At 45.3% G+C, this 20957-nt stretch overlaps 1 protein-coding gene across 2 annotated transcripts in view; it reads left to right on the top strand.

Annotated features, from left to right (window-relative positions):
* The first annotated feature begins 3628 nt into the window (after positions 1-3628).
* nrbp2a (nuclear receptor binding protein 2a) overlaps positions 3629-20957 on the top strand; it is a 61449-nt gene continuing 44120 nt past the window's right edge. Inside the window, exon 1 of one of the 2 annotated variants that reach the window (XM_061254163.1) lies at positions 3629-4537. In XM_061254163.1, the coding sequence (XP_061110147.1) occupies positions 4418-4537 (120 nt within the window). In that variant the 5' untranslated portion in view covers positions 3629-4417. The remainder of the gene's footprint in view (positions 4538-20957) is intronic. The other variant, XM_061254164.1, reaches the window with a different exon arrangement.

Here is a 20957-nt window from a genome sequence, read left to right as displayed (position 1 = left end):
GAACAAGCACGTGCACTCTTCCGAAGCGTGCGATGCCAGCCGCTGCTTCAGACTCAGAGTGTAGCGCTTACATCGATATTTGCTTAAATAAATACACATAGATGGCTGAGCTAATCCCTGAAAATTCGACATATGATGACATGATTTATGACTCCTGGCAGTTGCTGTTGCAACCAGCAGAGGGCGCAAGTCTAGCTGGAGAAGGCTTTATTAATCTCAGGCGGTCTGACCACATCTCTAGCATCATAACCATGATGACCCAGTTATAATACTGTACCTCCACAGCATGAAAGAATAGTCAGTCGGTACCATACCTTGTTAGCAATGCAGAATGAGACATTTATGAGACATTGACACCGTATGATTTCAGTGTTGTTTTTGCCGTTTTGCGTTAGCAAAGGGACATTCCTGCGCTACGGCTTAAAGAACGATGAGCGCCTGTTCTTCCAGTCCACTTCCTGTCTCAGCATTCCGCAACTAGCAGCTCCACAGCGACTCCCAAGCCTCCTGTTTATCCCGCTCCTTCCCGTCAGTATCCCGGGGCAACAGACCCGGGAACAGTGGACCGCCCAGCTGGGACACAAACCCACAACCATCTGGTTTTCATTCTGGAGTCAGGAGTCTGTTATGGGCGGGATGCATGCCGGCTGTGTGTGAGTGTGTGTGAAGACGTATTTCGAGCATAAATTATTGCATGTTTCTTAAAACGCTAACAATGTTAAACTAAATAATTTCATGTTTTGTTTTGAGTTCTTTTTTGGCCACAAATTGTATGCTTCACATTGTATGCCACTAATGCTGTAAGACACACCCCGCAGAATCTAGCCGAGCCTGGAATCAGGTTGTACACCGTGATACAGTACTGGCCTGTATTCCTTGGCCACATTATCTTTTATTCTAAATCTGTCTCCTCTTGAGCAACAGAGGTCTGCATTCAAATCCAGACCACAAATTACTGGCCCTATGGAGCCAGACCGCTCAATATCACACACATCCATCAAATGTGCCAAATTGACGGAGATGTAAATTCCACTTCATCAAAATAGCCACCGTTTGCAGGGCTTTGAGTGACATTTTGCCCGCAATTGTACATAGAGAAACGTCCACTAGGTGGCATGAGTGAGTAAATGATGTTCGTGTCTACTTTGCCAGCACGTTAGTCAAGGTATTGCACAATAATTACTGCATGTACTGTAGGCAGTGCGCAAACACAGTACTCTTTGATACATTCAAATAAATTGGGCTTTGGAGCTAAAAGTGTATATAGATATCAGTAGAGACTTTGCAAACTAATGAGAATTTAAAGACAAATTAACTGGCTTTGGGTAATGAAAATACAGGAAAAAGTTTTGGTTTGATGTGCCACATCAAAATCATGTGCCAAAATCCGAAATAATATTTAATAATAATAACTTTCATGAAATGTAATTAGTGGAGTGGAGGTTGAACCTCTGAACCTTGAGAGATTCCATAGATACAAAAAATAAACAAATTTTTAAAATATAAACCGCGGTTATTTTCACTTCTGCTTGGGTATAAATGGGTTGCCATGGTAATAGAGGCATTTCAGTGATAGCGTTCCTTCAGCACATACCAGTGGTCAGCATACTGTAATCCCCAACCCAGACATGTTCAGCTGCTCTGGACAGTAACGATAATGATGGGAACAGGACATTCAGTCCATCTTGGCTGTACACTGTGACATTTAACCCTCTCTGAAGCCCTTCTGTCTTCCATTTTTGTGGAAGTGCGAGTGGTATTACTGTCCGCCAGAGCTGCATGGCATGTATACCATAAGTTATGGGTCCATGTCTCAAATTCAGAGGTGGAGAGTCTCGGGGTCAGAAAGTAAAAGTCCTGCCACGCGCTTCTTCCGCCCGTGAACCCCAGCCGATCAGCCCAGCTGATTTCACTAATTAGTTCTACCTCCTGGGAGTCCTGGCTGAAGAACTGTGCTAATTAGCAAAAAAAAAACAGCCGATTGAAGCAAGCAATACTGGGGAGGTACTGTATGAACCGGGATTTTTTTTCAGTCACATCCCACACCACATGCCATCGTAGCGTGGGGAAATGTGGACAGACTTGACCTTCCCGGCTCATAGCCCGGTACCGGGGCTGTGCAGTGGGGATGGTGGAAGCAGGCCTTGCTTGTGAATCAGTGTTTGTCTTATTTGTTTGCTGTGTGGATATACTTCCACAGGGTTTATTATTTTTACAATGTGTTGTCTGTGTAATTCTTCGTAATTGGCCTAATGTAAAGCACTTTGAGCTACATTTTCTGTATGAAATGAAGTTCTATATAAATAAAGTTTAGTATTATTATTATTATTATTGTTATTATTATTATTATTATCATCATTATTATTTTTATTATTATTAATAATATTATTACTTGTTAGCATGTATGCTCAAACCTGGCACAAGATGCGGACTAGCAAGACCGCAACATCTTGGACAGCCTCAGTTCAACATCCCTCATCCCTCTTCACTACACCACCATAAGGCTATCTTTGTGTATGGGAGCCCTGCCGGAGTGTGTGTGTGGGGGGGGGTTTGTGTGCTATGGAATGATATCATGCTACATGCAACAGCAGGGGGAGGTCATGGTGCTTTAAGGCCAGGGCCCGTGGCTGAGGTCCAACACTCAGCTCCAGAAGAGGTGATGAAATGTAGCCTGTACAAGTGCTGTGCATTTCAGAGTCCATTCCACTCCTTCCCTTCTCCCACTCACCGTGCCAGACCGCGTTCTCAGCGTCTCTGCGACATCCGTACATCGCAGCTGGGAAAACCGCCTGCAGTTCTCAGCAAAATACAGCGCGCTGTTTATTCATGCACAACACCGTTGTACCAGATTCAGCAATAGAACTAATTTTCATCCACTGTAACACACCACTTCCGTTGTAGCCGCGTACATTTGTGTGCGTTTGTAACATGATTTGTATTCATTGAGTGCAGTTGTTAAACATCAAAAGGTCAGAACTAGTTTGTCTTTTGCTTGTCTTTTTGGTGTTAAAGGTGATAGGCCATGACTTGAATGATCGAGATGCTATTTCTGCAGCTTCAGAGAATGATTATGATGACGATGACCCTTCTTTCAGTTTTACCCACAATGATAATAAATAATAGAGTATGATACTGTAACTCGGCAAACGGCGGGCCTGATCTTCCTGTAAATACAGGGAGTCCTCTTCAGTCCGATTTTTGAACAACAACGTGTAACGTCGGCTACCAGACGCAGCCGTTACTCATCGACCAGATCGACATAAAAGTTCGAAGCGATGTACCGGCTAATGAGGCTACAGTGTGGCACAGGGACACATACTGGCGCTCAAAATCAAAATTGATTAACAGTCACTGAAAGACACGCAGAAACGAACATGCAGTACAGAACTCTGAACTCTATTCAGATATTATCAACAACTTGTTAATTACTATTTGGTATACTGACTGCTTGCGAAAATATCCTCCAGATACAAATACAGTGGATCAAACATTTCGCTCTTTTTTGTAGAGAGAGAGAGAGAGAGAGAGAGAGAGAGAGAGAGAGAGACTTCTGGAGGCGTGACTAATAAAACCGATGACAGATGTGCGGCCGGGATTTAGCTTTTCAAGCATAAATTAGGTTATCAGCATGTTTTAAAAGCAAAGAACAGACGAGTCGATCATTTATCACAGTATTGTGAAACTTCTGCAAAATACAGGGATATCAAATATAAACAAACGTTACTTAGTTAACAGGCGTTGTTAATGTTGCATCACAACTGGAACGTGTGCAACACTTGTAGTTCTGCGCTTGTTTTATAATATTTACGGTAGCCTTAAAACTGAGGGAAATTCTGAGACTCGCGGCGGAGGCTGAGCACGTAACGCGAATTGTGCGTGTGGGTCGTGCAAGGGGGCCGAGCAAGTAAAAAGTAAACACTGCGTCGATGGAAGAACGAAGACCATCCGGGGTGCATAAGGCACATTTCACTTGGGTGTTCTACGTTTAACTGTTAGTTACACTTTGAGGATCAACGTCAGGATTTACATTGTACCCGCTGGAGTATGCACTTTAACGAAATAAGTGTATTTTCCGTGGATGATTTCTCACCGCCATCAACATTTTGGATTACTCATTAATTCAGTCTGGCTGTATTTTTAGACACCTCTGCAGTCTTCTTTGTAGTGCGTGTTTAACACCCGATTAGTATCATATTCGGTATAACTTCTGCAGTATGTTTAGACAGGGTTTGTAAACAGTACGCGATTCCGTTCACTTGTTTTGTAAATACAGGGATTAAAGGAACGGGCTTCTTGCTGCTAGCCTATTGCTCGTGTTCTTTAGCCGCCGCGGCGCTATAGCCTACCGGCATCACGTTAGCTAGCTTGGTGCAGAGAACCAGCCGGGGAAAGAAGCCGGCAACAGACGGATAAAATGACTATGTCCGTCCCGGAGAGGAACTCGGGGTCCGGGGGAAAGGAAGAGGAGAGTGAGGATGAAAGCGAAATCCTGGAGGAGAGCCCGTGCGGACGCTGGCAAAAACGAAAGGAGCAGGTAAGGTCCACAATAGAGAATTTCAAATGTTTGGTTTTCCGACATTTCCAGTGTCTCCGCAATTACGCATGCAATGTCAAAACGGTAACCAAGCTATCGTCATTTATTTGAAATAAAGTTTATTGATTTTCTTTAAAGCCACGGTCACGTCGGTTTCATTTTAATCCGTACCGGCTTTGAGTCTACGTTTTCTTGCAGTAAATCAATGAATAGCGAGGGGGCGGGAAATGTGTGAACACTAGCCTATAAAAAACAAGCATTTCCAGTTTTTACGAAATTGTATGTAATTGCTGCTTTAACCATTCTAAATTGTACATTTTTGTGTTGCTGCCTCTTAACTGGTGATCTGCGCAATGAATGGTAGACTTGTGCTATTTTAGATTAAGTAGCCAACACACAGTGCTCAGAATACCAGGTCCATCTGGTGGGCCGTCCACTGCGATTGACTGACGTTTGGTATTTTTTTTCTAGAGAAAGCATACCTGCTAGAGCTATGATCTGCAATTGTGATTACATGCGTGATATGCACGGCGTAGGATTTAAACCCTCGCGCAGAGCAAATAAATTCCCTTGTCTGCGTAACTGTCCAATGAATTTAAATCGCGGTAACGGTAACTGCCACACTGTGGTGGCACTCCGTACACTGGTAACTGTCAAGAGTATTGGTGAGCGACCGTGGGCCGCTTCAATCCTTCAGGTCTTGCATCTTGGATTTTCCTCGATTATGTGGACATTGATTATCTTTCTTCTGGCTGGTAGTTTTTATTTCTTTCTTTCTTCCCACACTCCCCTGCCCATAGGAAAGCAACAGCAGTGTTATTTGTGCGAACATCATTATTATAAAAACACAGGAAATTAATCCAAACACCTAATAATCCAAAGTAAATTTTGACCTGACAAAACATTCACCCACTTCAGAGCAATAGGGAAGTGTAGCCTAGAGACTTATTGGGACTCCTGTGTTTTGTTTTGCGCCATGTGGCGGGGAAGAGCGAGGGTTGTGAGTGTTACCAGGGAGTTGTCTCTATTACAGAAACGGTGCGGTGCTTCATCTAGCGATTATCTTTCCTGGCACACACGTCTTTTCTACCTTCAACGCAGGAAATCCACACTGCTGGTTGCAAGCTCCAAGCCTTTTTTTTTCCAGCTGGAGTGGAGATCGTCAATAGTCAATGCATCCATTTGTGTGATCTCATGCCATTGTTCTGAACTGTAGTGTCCATGGTGGGCACAGTATAGGACACAAGAATGCACATGGAGGTTTCTGACCTCTGGGTAGTGGACATTATAGCTATCATACAGGCTATGTAGCTGTGGGCATGTGAATATACAAAATACTGGTGCTTGTTAGACCCAAAACACAACTGGTGTGATGCCAACACTGTGTAATAAATTCTTTTTTTCTTTTTTCTTTTTTTCCCAAAAGTCTGTGTTCTACAAACTCCAAACTCCATTGCCATTCAGTTACCAGCAGTGATCGTTACGTCAGCATTAGAATGTTCAATTGAGAAAATTAAATATAACCGTGAAAATGATCAGCAGGGAGGGATTACTGGGTGGGCAGCAACTGTGCTCACAGAAATGTGCTCCAGAAATCTCATGGTGACCCAGTTTGCCGTCTGATGCTGGAAAGCCCGATCCGTTATGGTTTGGTGGTTGCCTTACAGAAGTTACTCTGTCCTCAGTAAGACCTTACTGCAGTTCTTCACAGTTGTTGTTCTTGTATTTAGAACCAGTGATTGAAGTGGGGCCAGAATGGACTGGGATGCTATATGTTAGGGCGGCCTGTAGCGTAGTGGTTAAGGTACATGACTGGGACCCGCAAGGTCGGTGGTTCTAATCCCGGTGTAGCCACAATAAGATCCGCACAGCCGTTGGGCCCTTGAGCAAGGCCCTTATCCCTGCATTGCTCCAGGGGAGGATTGTCTCCTGCTTAGTCTAATCAACTGTACGTCGCTCTGGATGAGAGCATCTGCCAAATGCCAATAATGCAATAATGTAATGTTATGCTCATGAGTACCAGCAGCTTATGAGCTGTACGTATGCTGTGTTTTTCCACCGTCCCTCTCTCATTCCCCCAACAGTCACCGCGTTGTAGTCCACGACGATCAATTCAAATGAGCCCACCGATTGACGTGTCATACAAACGGACTTCATTGCCCAGACCTGCCTTCCTTCTTTCTCATTGCTTATCTGCAATGGAGCCAGTCTTTTCAACACGTTAGCCAGGCTCAAAAATGGGAAGTTCCATTGCAGACCATTCTGAGACTTTTACGTTTTGCTGAAATGACCACTGGCACTTTTGTTTCAAGCTCTGTTGAGAATAACTGACATCAGAGCTGTTTCGATTAGGCCAAGTGTGGCACTTACACCACTACTGATGACTAAAGTGTCCAGTGTTTGTGGTAGATGCTATGTATGCATGCATATAATGTGTGAAATAAAGTAATTGGTATTAACCGGAGATGTGAAAATAATATTTAATATGCAGTAGGAAGGATACAAGCAACAGGAAGCTGGTTTGAGGGGGGGGGGGGAAGAGTAAAAAAAGAGATCCTGTAAATATGCACAGAATGTTAATGTCTAAATATAGTAGGGGGGGAAATGGCTCCCTGAGGAAACAAGGGGCTTCTATTTCGGGTGACGGCCTCACCCCGTGGTGGTGTCCCGGCCTGTTTCCAAACCGGACTGAGAGGGAGCATCTCTGTCTAAGGCAGGGGCTCCCAACCCCTTTCCTGGCTTTCATCAGCCCAGTTTATAGTCCCATGACAGGGTTTTGCTGGACTGAAATCGCAGAACGTTCATGGGCGTTCGGCATGGACACACACATACACATACACATGCACGCTTACACACACATACACACGCACACACACACACATACATACACATACACACACACATGCACACACACATACACACATGCGCATGCTTACAAACACATATACACGCACGCACGCACGCACGCACATATACACACGCACACACACACACATACTCACGCTTACACATACACACACACACACACACACACACACACACCCATACACACGCAGGAACTCCTGTTTCCCATCTCTGTCTGATTCAATCTTCAATGTCACAACAAGTTTCCTGTGGCCTGGACTTGCACAAGACTTGGGTGCTGAATGCACAGTCAGGGGAATCCAGACCTGCTCAGGTCACGCTCACGGTCGTCTTCTTTAAAGTGCGGTCGTTCCTCTGATGAGGGTGCTCTGTCCCCGGTCAGCAGTTCTATCTGTGCGGGCGTGTAGCACATGCATACACACCCGCTCGTGACCCCGTGCCTGTACGTTCAGGGCAGTTGTTTTCGAAACGGCGTGGCCAGATTTGTTCACTGGCTGTGAAGATTTGTCACACTTTGTTTTGCTGCATCGGGTCCGTCTCAGTGGGTAACGTTAACGTGTCTAACGTAGGGGCACGAGTGGGTGTTCAGCTGCTCTCTGGGTTCATTTTGGGTGAGAGGGCTTGTTTGTGGTTTGTGTTCCAAGGGGCTGGCTTCGTGCTGGTAAGGAAAAACAAATTAACCCAGTTTAAATGGCGGTAGGGGCAGGTAAGGGGGGTCGATGGATGCACATTTCTTTGTTGTTTGAACACAAACTGGACCCCTGCATAACACCTCAAACCCAATTTAAAAAAGTCACTACCTGAAAGTGAATAACTGTAAACATTTCAGCGCTCGAGAAATGATTTGTGATGTTATGATTGCGCATTGCTGAAGGTCGTTTGAATGTAATGCGACAAGGAGCAATTCTTTCATCTCCCATCTCCCTTTCTCCATCAAAGAACGGTGTGCTTCCTGTGACACTCTTAGCCTTGGTGTATGCCACGTGATTCATTTAATAGCCTCTTTGCCTGATGCAAAGCCAATAGAATGAAGACGGGTTAAATTCACCAAAGGCAGACATCATTTAAATCCTCAGGATAATGTTAAACGATCAGGAAATTAGGCATTGCAGGACAAGTTAGCAACATGTCACATTAGCTGTAATTATGCTCTGCAAACACGTTGTTAAAGAAAAACTGCGAATGGCAATAATGAATTAAACTGATTTAGTGACAGTGTTTTGTGTATCGTTAATGGAAAACGGGCAGAAAGAAATTCTTTTCGGAAACATTCGGCTAAATAAGTGTAAATTGACGTTTTATGTTTTGTTTACTGCTAAGATAAAACCCGGACAAGCCTGCCCACTTGTTTGGAACTGAGTAACAGAACAGTAATTGTAATCGGCTTTATTCCCTCAGCTCCTTGTATTTATGTTACTGTAGACATTGGGGCGATGTGTAGCACATTCAGTGGAAAACCTTTGTCCTCCTTCTGGCAGTGAAGTCAGAATGTCACTCATTCATCTCCTTAAACCCCCCCTGTGTTGTACAGAAGAACTACGGTGCAACCTGCAAACCTAATGGCAAGACAATATATTGTGAATATACATATAGAGACTATATATGAGAGGGGCGAGATGGCTCAGGCAGTAAGAGCAGTCATCTGGCAGTTGGAGGGTTGCCGGTTCGATCCCCCGCCCGGGCTGTGTCGAAGTGTCCCTGAGCAAGACACCCAACCCCCAAATCCTGACGAGCTGGTCGGCGCCTTGCATGGCAGCCAATCGCCGTCGGTGTGTGAGTGTGTGTATGAATGGGTAAATGAGAAGCATCAATTGTACAGCGCTTTGGATAAAGGCCCTATGTAAATGCTAACCGTTTATATATAGCTCAAGGACAACTAACCTGCTCCACCGCATTTCTCAGAGGTGAAAGAGGTCTATCATTTTGACAGTGCCAATAAGACCAGCACCGCAACCAAGAGCTGAATTTCTGTTTTGGATGCTCTCAAACTCTGTCGCCTTGTACTGCACCGGCCCTTTGTGTTGTTGGTGGTTTGATTGGTTTGATTCGTTTTTGATTCGAGCGTTGGAGCCAACATGGCTGCTGTTTCCATTCTGCCTGTGCTAGTCCTTCCTGCGTTAGTGAACTATACTTTAGAATGCTGTTCATGTAGGGTTGATGTGATGGGAAATCTAGAGATGGAGCTTATGGGGGTGCATATTTACAGCAGCCTGATGAACGAAAATTGGAAAAACTGTATGTTCTTCACACAATATGCAGGTAGACCTGGCCAGTGAAATTCAGCGCAACACAAATACATTTTTCGGCACAACTGCGTTGGTCTCTGCTTGCGCATCTGAATTCCAGTGCTTCTAATGTACATCACAGCTCACATCCGCCTTTGGCCTTGTGAAAGCTCAGCTCAGTCCAAGTGGGGACTGCCCATAGCACTAATCTCTGAATTACAGGTAACTCAATTGAAATTGACTTTGAGCCCTAATTTGGTTAACTCATTTTCCACATGATAGAAATGTGCTCCCAGATTGCTCGCAGATGTTTCTGCATGTTTGGGGCATTTTCTGTTTGTTTGGTGATTTAAAAAAAGAAAGAATTGTGCTTCTCATTTCGGAGAGGGAGCAGCAGAGGGCACACAGCTTGTTCTGTGCTTTCCAGAGGTGCAGAATAGCGAGGGATCGGCTAAGCGTGACGCCCCCCCCCCCCCCCCCTAAAAACAGCGTGTTTGCCCTCTCCAGCACTCCTGTGGCCACCTTCTCATTGTTTTCTTTTGCAGTTCATTTGTTTTAAGCGCATTCTTTCCCTGGGCCTGAGAGAGGGCCCCATCCAGCCCTATCAGGGGCTGGGTAAGGATGACGCATGATGGGTGCTTGCCCCACCCCCTAGACCCCCTCCCCGTACACACACAGAGGCCAGGCTGACCCTCAGTCACTCCAGTATATAGGGAGGAGAGAGAAGACATTTTCTGCTTTTGCGCTGTTTGTCCTAGTTGCTTGCCGTAGGGAGCGCTTTGCTCTGACACATAAGAGGCACATAAGGGGATTAGACCTGTGTCCTGGACCCTTCTAAGGATGCGAGGGGGGTTGTGTGTCTGGGTGTGCAAAGATATAAGGGCATCACTGGCAAGAATTTCCATGGTAATATGTAGCTATGAGCCATCCATTTCAGTGGGCTGGGTGTGGATGCTGATTTGCTGCTTGACTTCTTGGAAGACTCCATCACCCATGATCCATTGCAGTCACCACTGAGTGATGCGATTGGAGAGGAGTGCAGATGTTTTGTGGCTGTTTATTGGTCATCTTTTTTCCTGAAGGGGCAGCTCCCCTCTCCCCCTATGATTGGACTGATCAAGGTCGAGGTAAGGTCAGGTCAGGTAATGAGTGATCAGGTGGCTGAAACAGAAATAAAGTCACTTTAAAAAAATGGAAAATTTTAATGTCAAAGGCATTTCAGAACAGACTCAAAATCTGACGTTAATTTGATCCCCTGGAAACTTTCAAAAAGTTTACACCCAGTGAAACTTTCACACTTCAGATCAAATAAGCTGTCAGAGGATACTGACAGAATAAGGTCATTGGCTTGAAAGTTTGTGGCATGGTTTTTTTGTTTGTTTGTAACTTTCCATTAGACCCGTCCTGTCACATTTGACCCAAGCCACTGGCTTTCAGTTCTTCCTCGCCTGGCAGTGGAAATCCCCAGATTCCTGTTTTATTTTGGTGGACATTACATGAGCTCAAGTATATGTTCTCCATGCAAATGCACACACACACACACACACACACATATGCGTATATATGCACACACACACACTCACATATGCACACACTCACAGACTGACACACACACGCATGTATGCACACAGTCACACACACACACACACTCACATGCACTCACACACACTCACATATGCACACACTCACACACACTCACATATGCACACACTCACAGACTGACACCCACTCTCACACACACTCACAGACACACTCACACACTCACATATGCACACACTCACAGACTGACACACTCACACACACACTCTCACACACACTCGCACACACATTCACAGACACACTCACACTCTCACACACACTCACACACACTTGCACACTCACACACGCACACACACACACACTCACACACACTCACATATGCACACACTCACAGACTGACACACACACGCACACACACTCACACACACTCACACACACTCACACACACACACACACTCACACACACACACTCTCACACACACACACACACACGCACACACTCACACACACACACACTCACACACACACACACACACACACACTCACAGACACACTCACACTCTCTCTCACACACACACACACACACACACACTGACAGACACACGCACACGCACACACACTCACAGGCACACTCACACTCAGGGCCTGCAGCTGGTCTGTTCAGAAAGACCGCCTCTCAAATCTCCCAGCTGAACATGAAGGACAGCCGCACTCGAGATCGGCCCAGACGTCTCCTTCAAACCTGCTTGTGCCGTTTTTTGTTTTGCACAATGATTTGCGCCTGACTGGTGTTTTTTTTTAAGCCAGTCAGGCGCAAATTATTGTTTGTGTCACTTTGCTCTCTGGCTATAACAGCATGAGGCCTCACTCAAACGTAGCAGCCTTTAACCCTTTCAGGTGTGAGGTCACAAGTATGTGATTTAGAATGTTCTTAACTGAACATTCTAATATCGAGATAATGACCACTGCTGGTAATTAGAAGCAGTGACTTTCTAGAACACTGGCTTAGAATGCAAATAAAAAGATAAATACAAATACATTACAAAAAAAGTATTCCAAAAACCCTCTTCAAAGTGTTTTTCGCAGTAATACATACAGTCTTCACAACACTACAGGTTTCTTAACACTCATCCAGATAAAGCAAATACAAAAATCTGTGTAACATGGTTTTGTCATCCAAGTAAAAAAAAAAAAAGGCTTTTGATGCCTGGTCTCAGTCAGCCATGCTGTTCCTGGGCTGATGATTGGCCCAAAGCACTTCCTGCTTGGGGCTAATTGAGTATTCACACAGGATAAATGATCCGGCTTTCTGGAGTCTATGCAAAGTGAACAATTACACAGGATAAACGTTCCGGTTTTCTGGGAAGTTCATGCTAATTGAGTATTCATACAGGATAAACAGGATTCTGGTTTTCCAGTTTTCCATGCTCGTCTCCATTCAGCCTGTATAACAGCGGAGTTTGAGAAAGGAGACTCTCCTTCAGTATCACCTTGTCATTTATATGATGGATGACAATAATGCCTTTCTGTCTTTATCGCTGAATGTGTATTTACAGAATTCCCAGAGGGCAAATTACCAACTGGCATACAGGTATAAGGACACTACATGAGATGCCACAATAACACTTAATAACACACAAATCAGTCCAAGGCTGCCCATATCATTCACAAGTAAGTACATCACATTACATTATTAGCAGACGCTCTTATCCAGCGCATTGTACAGTTGATTAGACTAAGCAGGAGACAGTCCTCCCCTGGAGCAATGCAGGGTTAAGGGCCTTGCTCATGGGCCCAACGGCTGTGCGGATCTTATTGCGCCTACACGCAAGGTCGGTGGATTAGAACCACCGACCTTGCGTGTCCCAGTCATTTACCTTAACCACTACACTACAGGCCGCCCCTACAGGCCCGACTCAAGCCCAACTCAAGCTCGACAGTACCAATTTTAGCTGCATCTCCAGCGCTTCTCTTCAGCTGGATTTTTGGGAGAGGCAGGTGACCATGTTTGTAATGCCTGGTTGTAAATTATTCAGACGGCTCTGTGCTGGACTATGGAAACATGACGCCCAAGGCCCGGTTGGAATGCAGATTGCCTGCCATTTGGGGTGACCGAGTGACCGCGTGGCAGCGTTGTGATACGGTCGCCCCGTCAGAAACTATTCTGTTTCGGGCAGTGTCTCGCTTGCTAATTACACGAGGCCGGCTCCTGGAGCCTTGGGTTCTTCACGTGAATGCAGCCCTTCTCCCCCTAGGCGGTCGTGGAGGTCAGTTATAATTCTGAAGCGCTTGTGTCAACGTTATTGGGGGTATGGGGGTTGTGACCTCATTAACCACGGCTCAGAGTGCCTTTCATTTGTGTGCGTATGCTATGCTAACACATACATATACACACACATATACATACACATACACACGTACACACACACACACAAAACACATACACACACACACACACACACACACACGCACACACGCACGCACAGTTCAGCCCAGGAGGCAGAACTAATGAGTGGAGTCAGCTGGTTGACTTCACGGGTGGAAGAAACGCATGGCAGGACTTTTACTGTCTGACCCCTTGACTTTCCACTTCTGAAAGAGACGAGGATGGCTGCTCACATCAGCTCCAGTGTGCAGTGTTTGATGTGCTTTGTGATATTTGTCAGACACACAGTGCATGCAGCAATTAAACCGCCTTTAACAGGACCTGTAGCTCGCTGGCCAATTAAGAAAGGATCTTTTGAGCCTTTAAATGTGGATCTTGTTCAGCATGATGATGTCATATTTTTGGGAACAGGTTGAGAAGATTAATATAAATTTATGCTGAAGAAAATATCTAGATTGAAGATATTTGACTGGATGAAGGCTGCTTTCGAGCCGATACGCGTCAGAATGTCCACTGTGCTTGAATGTGGCTCAGTTATTCTTAACAACATTCACGATCAGTCAGTTTCATGTAAATGTATTCAACTTTTTGATCCATCGAGATCAGTTGATATTCCACATAATTTTTTGAATTGCGTGCTCAGACATGTCCGGAGTGGCTTGTTCAAAGTCTCAGTCATCACTCTGTGAAGTTCAGAACGGCAAGCGCGTTCTTTAATCTGTGTACTGGGGTGGCCTGTAGTGTAGTGGTTAAGGTACATGACTGGGACATGCAAAGTCGGCGGTTCTAATTCCGGTGTAGCCACAATAAGATCCGCACGGCCGTTGGGCCCTTGAGCAAGGCCCTTAACCCTGCACTGCTACAGGGGAGGATTGTCTCCTGCTTAGTCTAATCAACTGTACGTCGCTCTGGATAAGAGCATCTGCCAAATGCCAATAATGTAATGTAATGTACTGCTTGCGAAACAAAACGTCTAAATTGCGAGTGCTGTTGATATTGAGCGGCCAGTCATTGCTATTGTTTAGAGTCCTTGATGTTGTGGCGCTTCGAAGTAGACGTATGGCGACGGTAGTGGAGTTTGCATGTTCTCCCCGTGTCTGCCTGCGTTCCCTCTGGGTACTCCGGTCTCCTCTCACAGTCCAAAGTCGGCTCCAATGTGCAGCGTTTGGGACGACAGATTAAAATGAGCTCATTAGCTAACTCTGGCGCATTTTCGTTGATGTGGAAACATTAATAGAATGTTGACTAATGTGCACTGTGCATTGATGAATATAATTTAATTATAATAATAATAAATAAAAAAAAATGTCACCAGCTAATTTCACCTTTTTCCTTGCTAAGGAAAAAGTACCTGCGAGTGTACCTCAATCACACCAGCACTCATGCTTCATATTCAGCTGAGAAGTGATTTTTCTGTGCGCAAAAGGAGCAGGCTCTGTGCAGCATTGGAGAAAATGCAAAGGAGAAGCATATTTTCGAAATGTGTGTAGCAACAAAGTGCAATGAGGTGCACAAGGTGCCGCGTTTGAAGCAGAAACAGCACGACTCCACCCTCTCGTACTCTAAATATTCCTGTGAATTTTCTTTACTTACTGCTGCTAGTCTAGGGGAAAATAATCACAGCATAATTTGCAGTAATAAGTGTTTGTACGGTTGAAAGTTGATGATGGTGCTCATTTTGGTGAAATTATTGTTTACTGTGTGACAGTGATTCGCACGTTTGGCTGTAATTGCACAACGTATAGCCTTTATCACTGTTTATCAACATCAATTTTCTTTTCTCGCACAATTCAGACAACTGTTGTGAGGCTTTTTGAAAGGTATTTTTTTGGTCTTGACTCCACCCACCTAAAGGGAAGACCGTGATTGGTGGTCCACCGCCAGGAAGGACACACAAACCCCGCCTTTGGAGCTGAGAATATAACAGGCAGCAGGTGCTTTAGCAGGGCTCCAGTTTCTGAGATTTTCCACAAACTGACCCCCTTACCCCCCCCCCGGTGTCATGTCCCAAGGTTTGTAACCCGGCAACAGCACTTCATCATTAAGCAGACAACAACCTCCACGGGTTGCCAGGAGGCCATTCTGCTGGCCAGGCTTTACAGAGCTCTTTAGCCTGAAAAAAAGCCCTAAATTGATGCCCCAACAGAGTCCTTTTCTTGCCCCCCCTCTGGCCAGTCCCACCCTCATTGCAGCCCCCCCTGCAGGGCTGACACCTCTCCAAAATCCTGCCGGGGCACCTGGGGCCCAGATCCGTCTCCCCAGAGGAACTCCTAGCCTGGCACACCGGTCCCGTTAGATGCCGTTGCCGTGGAAACCAACTTCTCGAGGGACTGCTATGAGGCGGTCCAAATTTATCAATCCCAGTTGTCTTTAACAAAAGTCTTTAACAAAGCGTATTAAAAAAACAACAAAAAAAACATGTTGTAATTGTGCTTTCAAATGCCAACGACTGTTGCATGGCATTGAGAGGGCACTTTACTTTGATTTCTTTCCGTTGTGTCCTTGCTAATTGTAGTACAACAACCGTTTAGCTGAGAGGTCCCATTAATGCAACACGGTGTTTTCACTGATTCATGGACTCCCGATTTGCATAAACAGTAATTACGTGGCTTAAACGTTTCTGGGAAGCAGGAGAGACGTGGGGCACTGTCCGTAGGCAGCTGAGTCCCAGACCACACGCGATTGAGAAACACAGTTATCTGAGTTCCTCCACTCCTGATTCATCTACTTCTGCTTCAAAATGGCCATAGGTGGAGTTAACCATTCGTGTCCACCCGCGCGGCCATTAAACCTTTATCACTCGTCCCGCTCCTGTGTGTTATTTTGCTGTGAAGATTAAAAAGTAAGGAAAAGAGTCGGGAATTTGGCTGCTGAGGAAAAGCTGCTTCCTTGTGTGGAGAGGCCTCTTAGTCTCGTGTTGAATCCAGGCAGTGCCGTTATGCCGGGGGGGGACAATTGTGGCGAGCGTTTTCCGTGGAGGAAAGGCTTCAGACGGGTGGGGTGCCAGCGTGTCACCACTGTCTAACATCCCTCCGCTGGTTGACTGGGCACCAGCAGTTTCTCCGTTGAGCTCCCACTCCTGTCTGTTTGAGCTGGACTGAGGGGCCCAAGACCGTACAATAAGAAGTCAGGCGGTGTGCTCTCCTCAGAAGGGTCAGATGTCTCCGCTGTTGGCACTCGATGCCATTTCAAATTGGGTGGGAAGGGTGTTTATTTCAAAAACAATCTATGACCTTTGTCTGGCTTTTCAGCCGTTTCTGATGACGCCACAGACCCGACTTCGGGGCCCCTTTTGAGAGTGAAGGAGAAAGGGCCGAAGGGAAAGCCACGCCGGGCACGTTATTACGTGAGGACTCGCAGCGGGAGGGGATCGATCGATTTCTCTCCCTGTAATTAGGACACGCATCGATCAGCCCGCCCAGCTGTCAGGTCCCCCCTCTGTGTGCTCACATGCGCCATAAGTGCTGCTGCTGCTGCTGCTGATCTGGAAAGAAATCAGGGGTTACTTCAGGTCGTGATTACCAGCCAGCTGTTTCCCTGGCGCTAATCCGCCGAAAAAGCCTTACCGTTTCACTCTGCTCGAGGCCAAGCCGAGCTCCTGGAAACAAACTGGCCCGTTTTCCAGATTAATTGAGGCGATGAAGTTCATGTTCGCGGAGATATGGCGCTTTCGGTATTGTAGGTTTGACTTGCTTTTGTTCATAATGTTTTAATAAAGCATGAAAAAAATGTGTAATTTTTACTGTAACGTGAAGCCAAACCGTCAGGGTATGTTATGTGCCTGTTCCGTTGTTTGTGCAGCCCTCAGTGTAAAGATTGTATTACAAATGAAATATGCAACCTCATGAAATGACACGCAAGTGGCAATTTTGTGGCATTTCACTTTGAGTCAAAGTGGTTCCCAGTGAGTGTTTCCCTGTGACCAGTGAAACCCAGTGCTGCCCATGGCTTCCAGGAAGCATCTGAAGAATTTTGAGGTTTGAGAGTGCTGATCCAGGATCAGCCTTTGAGTCCCCGATCCTGACCCCGGAGCTTTTGTGTGAAAAGAAGGCACACAAAGGCCTTGTCTGTTTGGACTGATAAGTCAGCAGTTGAGGCCTCAGTTAAGCCAAGATAAGCTCCCGTCTTTCGCCAAGGACTAGCACCCGCCCCCCTAAACCCACCCCCCATCCCCAAACACCTCGCAAACACGTGTCAGACTTTACATCATGTGACAAGTTAAAGGTCGAGTCGACTGTTTTGTTATTTATGTTCCTTCTTTTCTTCAAATCTTTGTGAAGGCAGTTATATCAGGATTATATGGGAGTTCAGTTGAGGTTGAAGGTAGTGTAACATGAGACATGCAATCAAAAAAAACTGTCTTATTTGTATTTTTTTCAGAATGGATGAAGCCGTTGGTTCTTTCGTTTGTTTGCTGATTGGTTCATTGTTGAATGTGGCAGTGACCTCATTGGGTGGAAGCTGAGCATTATGGGTAGGGAACTGGGCCTGCAACCATCGACATGAATGTATAACTAGACAGGAAAGCGCTACTACTACTGCTACTACTACACATAATGAATGATTTAGGTTTTCTGTGGTTGTTAAATCAGCTTGGCTTTTTACGTGTAAGGTGCTTCACTGACTAACCCCCTGGTCTCCAACCCTGGTCCTGGAGAGCTACGGGGTCTGCTGGTTTTCGTTGTTACCCTTTACTCAATTAATCAATCAGAGCAGTTGATTACACACGTAACTCGCCTCGCCTGGTTACCCGGGTCACAACAGGGTGCTGATTTTGAGGTGAAAACAAAAACCGGCTGACCCTGTCACTCTCTCCCCTCTCCAGTTCCTGTGGACGCTCTCTGCCTGCGCCTCCAAGGCTGCGGACCTTATTATTCCCGGGCGTGGGGCTGCCGTTGTGCCCTTGGGCGAGGCACTTAGCCTAAATCGCTCCAGTAAATACCAGTCCGTGTAAAGGGATTGTACACGATGAATATCAGTCACTCCGAATAAGAGCTTCTGCTACGTGCCTTGAATGAAAAGAATATGAGTATTCTGATCCTGATTCAGTTTGTGTGAGGCTTATGCCCTGAAGTCTGTGATGTGCAAGGCTGAAGTGAATTTAGGTATACAGTATCTAAATAGCTATGGGCATTGTTTTGAAGTTTCTGTTTCTGCGGCAGTAATGTACAATAGATTATATAAATCAGTGTTTCTCTAATCCAGTCCTCGGGACCCACTTGCCAGAAGGTTTTTGTTGTAACCAGGAACTCACCTGATTTAACTAATCAAGGGCATTTTTGGTGGCTTGATTGGTTCAGTCATTAAATCAGGTGTGTGTGAGTTCCTGGACCGGAGTTGAGAAACACTGCTATAAATGGTACACATTTTGTTTTCACCTGAGCGGTTAGGCATATTTGAAGTATGTGAAAGGCAAATGTTTCAATAATAATAATAATAAAAAACCGTTAAAATAAGATCATCTGGTTTCGACCGCATCTTTAATCAGTCACGCCTGAAAGCAGTAGCATTATGCCCGGTTTTGTGTATTGTTTTCAGAACTGAACCTTGCCCCACCTATGTCATACCCCGGAGCCGTAAGGCATATCACAGGTTCGTGCCGCACGTTCACTGCATTTACATTTGGACCGACGCCACGATTCTTCACAGTAGAGTAATTGTCTGTATCAGGTTTATTCGCCAGATAGGCGCCCTGTGATCTCTTCCCGGGGCGACGGTTAGCAACAACGCAAGACGCTTCCTCTCTGAAATGGCGCTGCGCGAGGAGAATTCGCGATATGCGATAACGTTGTTGAATATCGCAATGACGATACGACTCGCGATAAATAAACTAATATTCAAGCTTTTGCAATGTGTTGTGTTGTATGTTCGTGTCACGATGGCGATAAATACATCATGCATCTCTATTCTGCATGTAGACTTGAGCTAGTCCGTTAACTACCAGAACCTATGAGTCTGATTCAGGTGATGGATAACGGGGAGCGGGTGTTGCAGTGAGGGCAAGTTTGCCCGTTTGGACGGCCTCCCATGGCCTGCTACTGATGATAAGACTGTCATACATCAGTGTCTCCACTTCACTTCATTACATCATCTGCATAAGACCAGCGACTGTTTGGCGTGATGGTGTACGTCTGCCACGGTCAGACCCACCTAATGTTCGCCACATCATTAATATGCGCATCCAAATATAGTTTGTTAAATCATCGAGGCGTGAGAATGAAGCAGTTTACAGTGGAAGAACTGAATTAATTAAATACAAGTAAAAGTATCTTTATTCATTCTAGATGTGTTTTCCACTGCAGAAATCAGGAACAAAGAGTAAAAATATATTTAGATGGTGCACGGAAAATTTGAAGGAAAATGCCTTCTATTCTCTGTAAAATGGAAAGGTATTTATTTTATTTTATTTTTAAATAACAGCCTGGTTGCCAGGTATGCTGACATTCACCACAGGGAACCCGACTGGATAGTTGCAAGTCCTTGTAAACTTTCAAGAACTTATAATGATTTGATTTTCAGCCATTTCAGAAGTAGTTCATTTGAATCATTCCTGCATCTTACCAGGAAAGTAAGCCTCTCAGAACAATGCCCTCTCCACACAGAGGTCGAGCACAGAGCCCGCTCTCCCTTTTCATGGGGAGAAAAAATTGCAATTCCATGTCCGTCCTAGACTTTAAGACATTCATCTTAACTTTGGCAGAGAACATGGCCGATACTCTGAAATAAAGTCAACATCAGGGCAAATCTTGGATAAAGTACAGGCTAGAGACCTGATTGAAGTGGTGGCTTGAGTACTTTTTTTTTTTTTTTCTGCAAAGTTTCTTTCTTTCACATTCTTAGTCAAGAATATTCAAATTGAATATTTGTGATCTTACACCTTGTAAAGGGTGAGAACGAACGGGGCACTCGCACCACCCCGGGTGCCGTCGAATTTTAACAGGGTGCTGCAGGCTGGCCCTGGCTGCTCTCAGGTGGTTGGTTGCCATGGCGATGCTGTTCTCCTGGTACAAAGTGTTTGCAGATGTTGCCGAGCAGTGGCTCGCCCGTTCCCAGAATGCACTGCTGCTCTCTCAGCGTGAGGCCTGTTAATTAGCCCAACATCAGATGCCTCAGAAACCACGCCAAGGACTCTCCATTAAAAAAAAATATATATATAAAAAATAATAATAAAAAAAGAAAACTTGCTGCTGTCTTATAATAGAAACTATTAGACTGGGTTAGTTCTGTACATCTTACTGCACTGCACTGCAGCCTACTCTTTGCCTGAAGTTGCGCTGTAAAATTTAAGTGGTTTTGGTTGGGGAATTTTGATGTAGGTACTTGCAGGGCTTGCTGCATTCTAAAGAACCAGAGTGTCTAGTTGTTTCTTGTTCTTTCACGGCAGGTTCTGAGAGGGAATAACATG

The sequence above is a fragment of the Conger conger genome, chromosome 9 (genome assembly GCF_963514075.1).
Source record: "Conger conger chromosome 9, fConCon1.1, whole genome shotgun sequence".
Classification (NCBI taxonomy): domain Eukaryota; kingdom Metazoa; phylum Chordata; class Actinopteri; order Anguilliformes; family Congridae; genus Conger; species Conger conger.
This window is presented reverse-complemented; position numbering and strand designations above follow the sequence as displayed.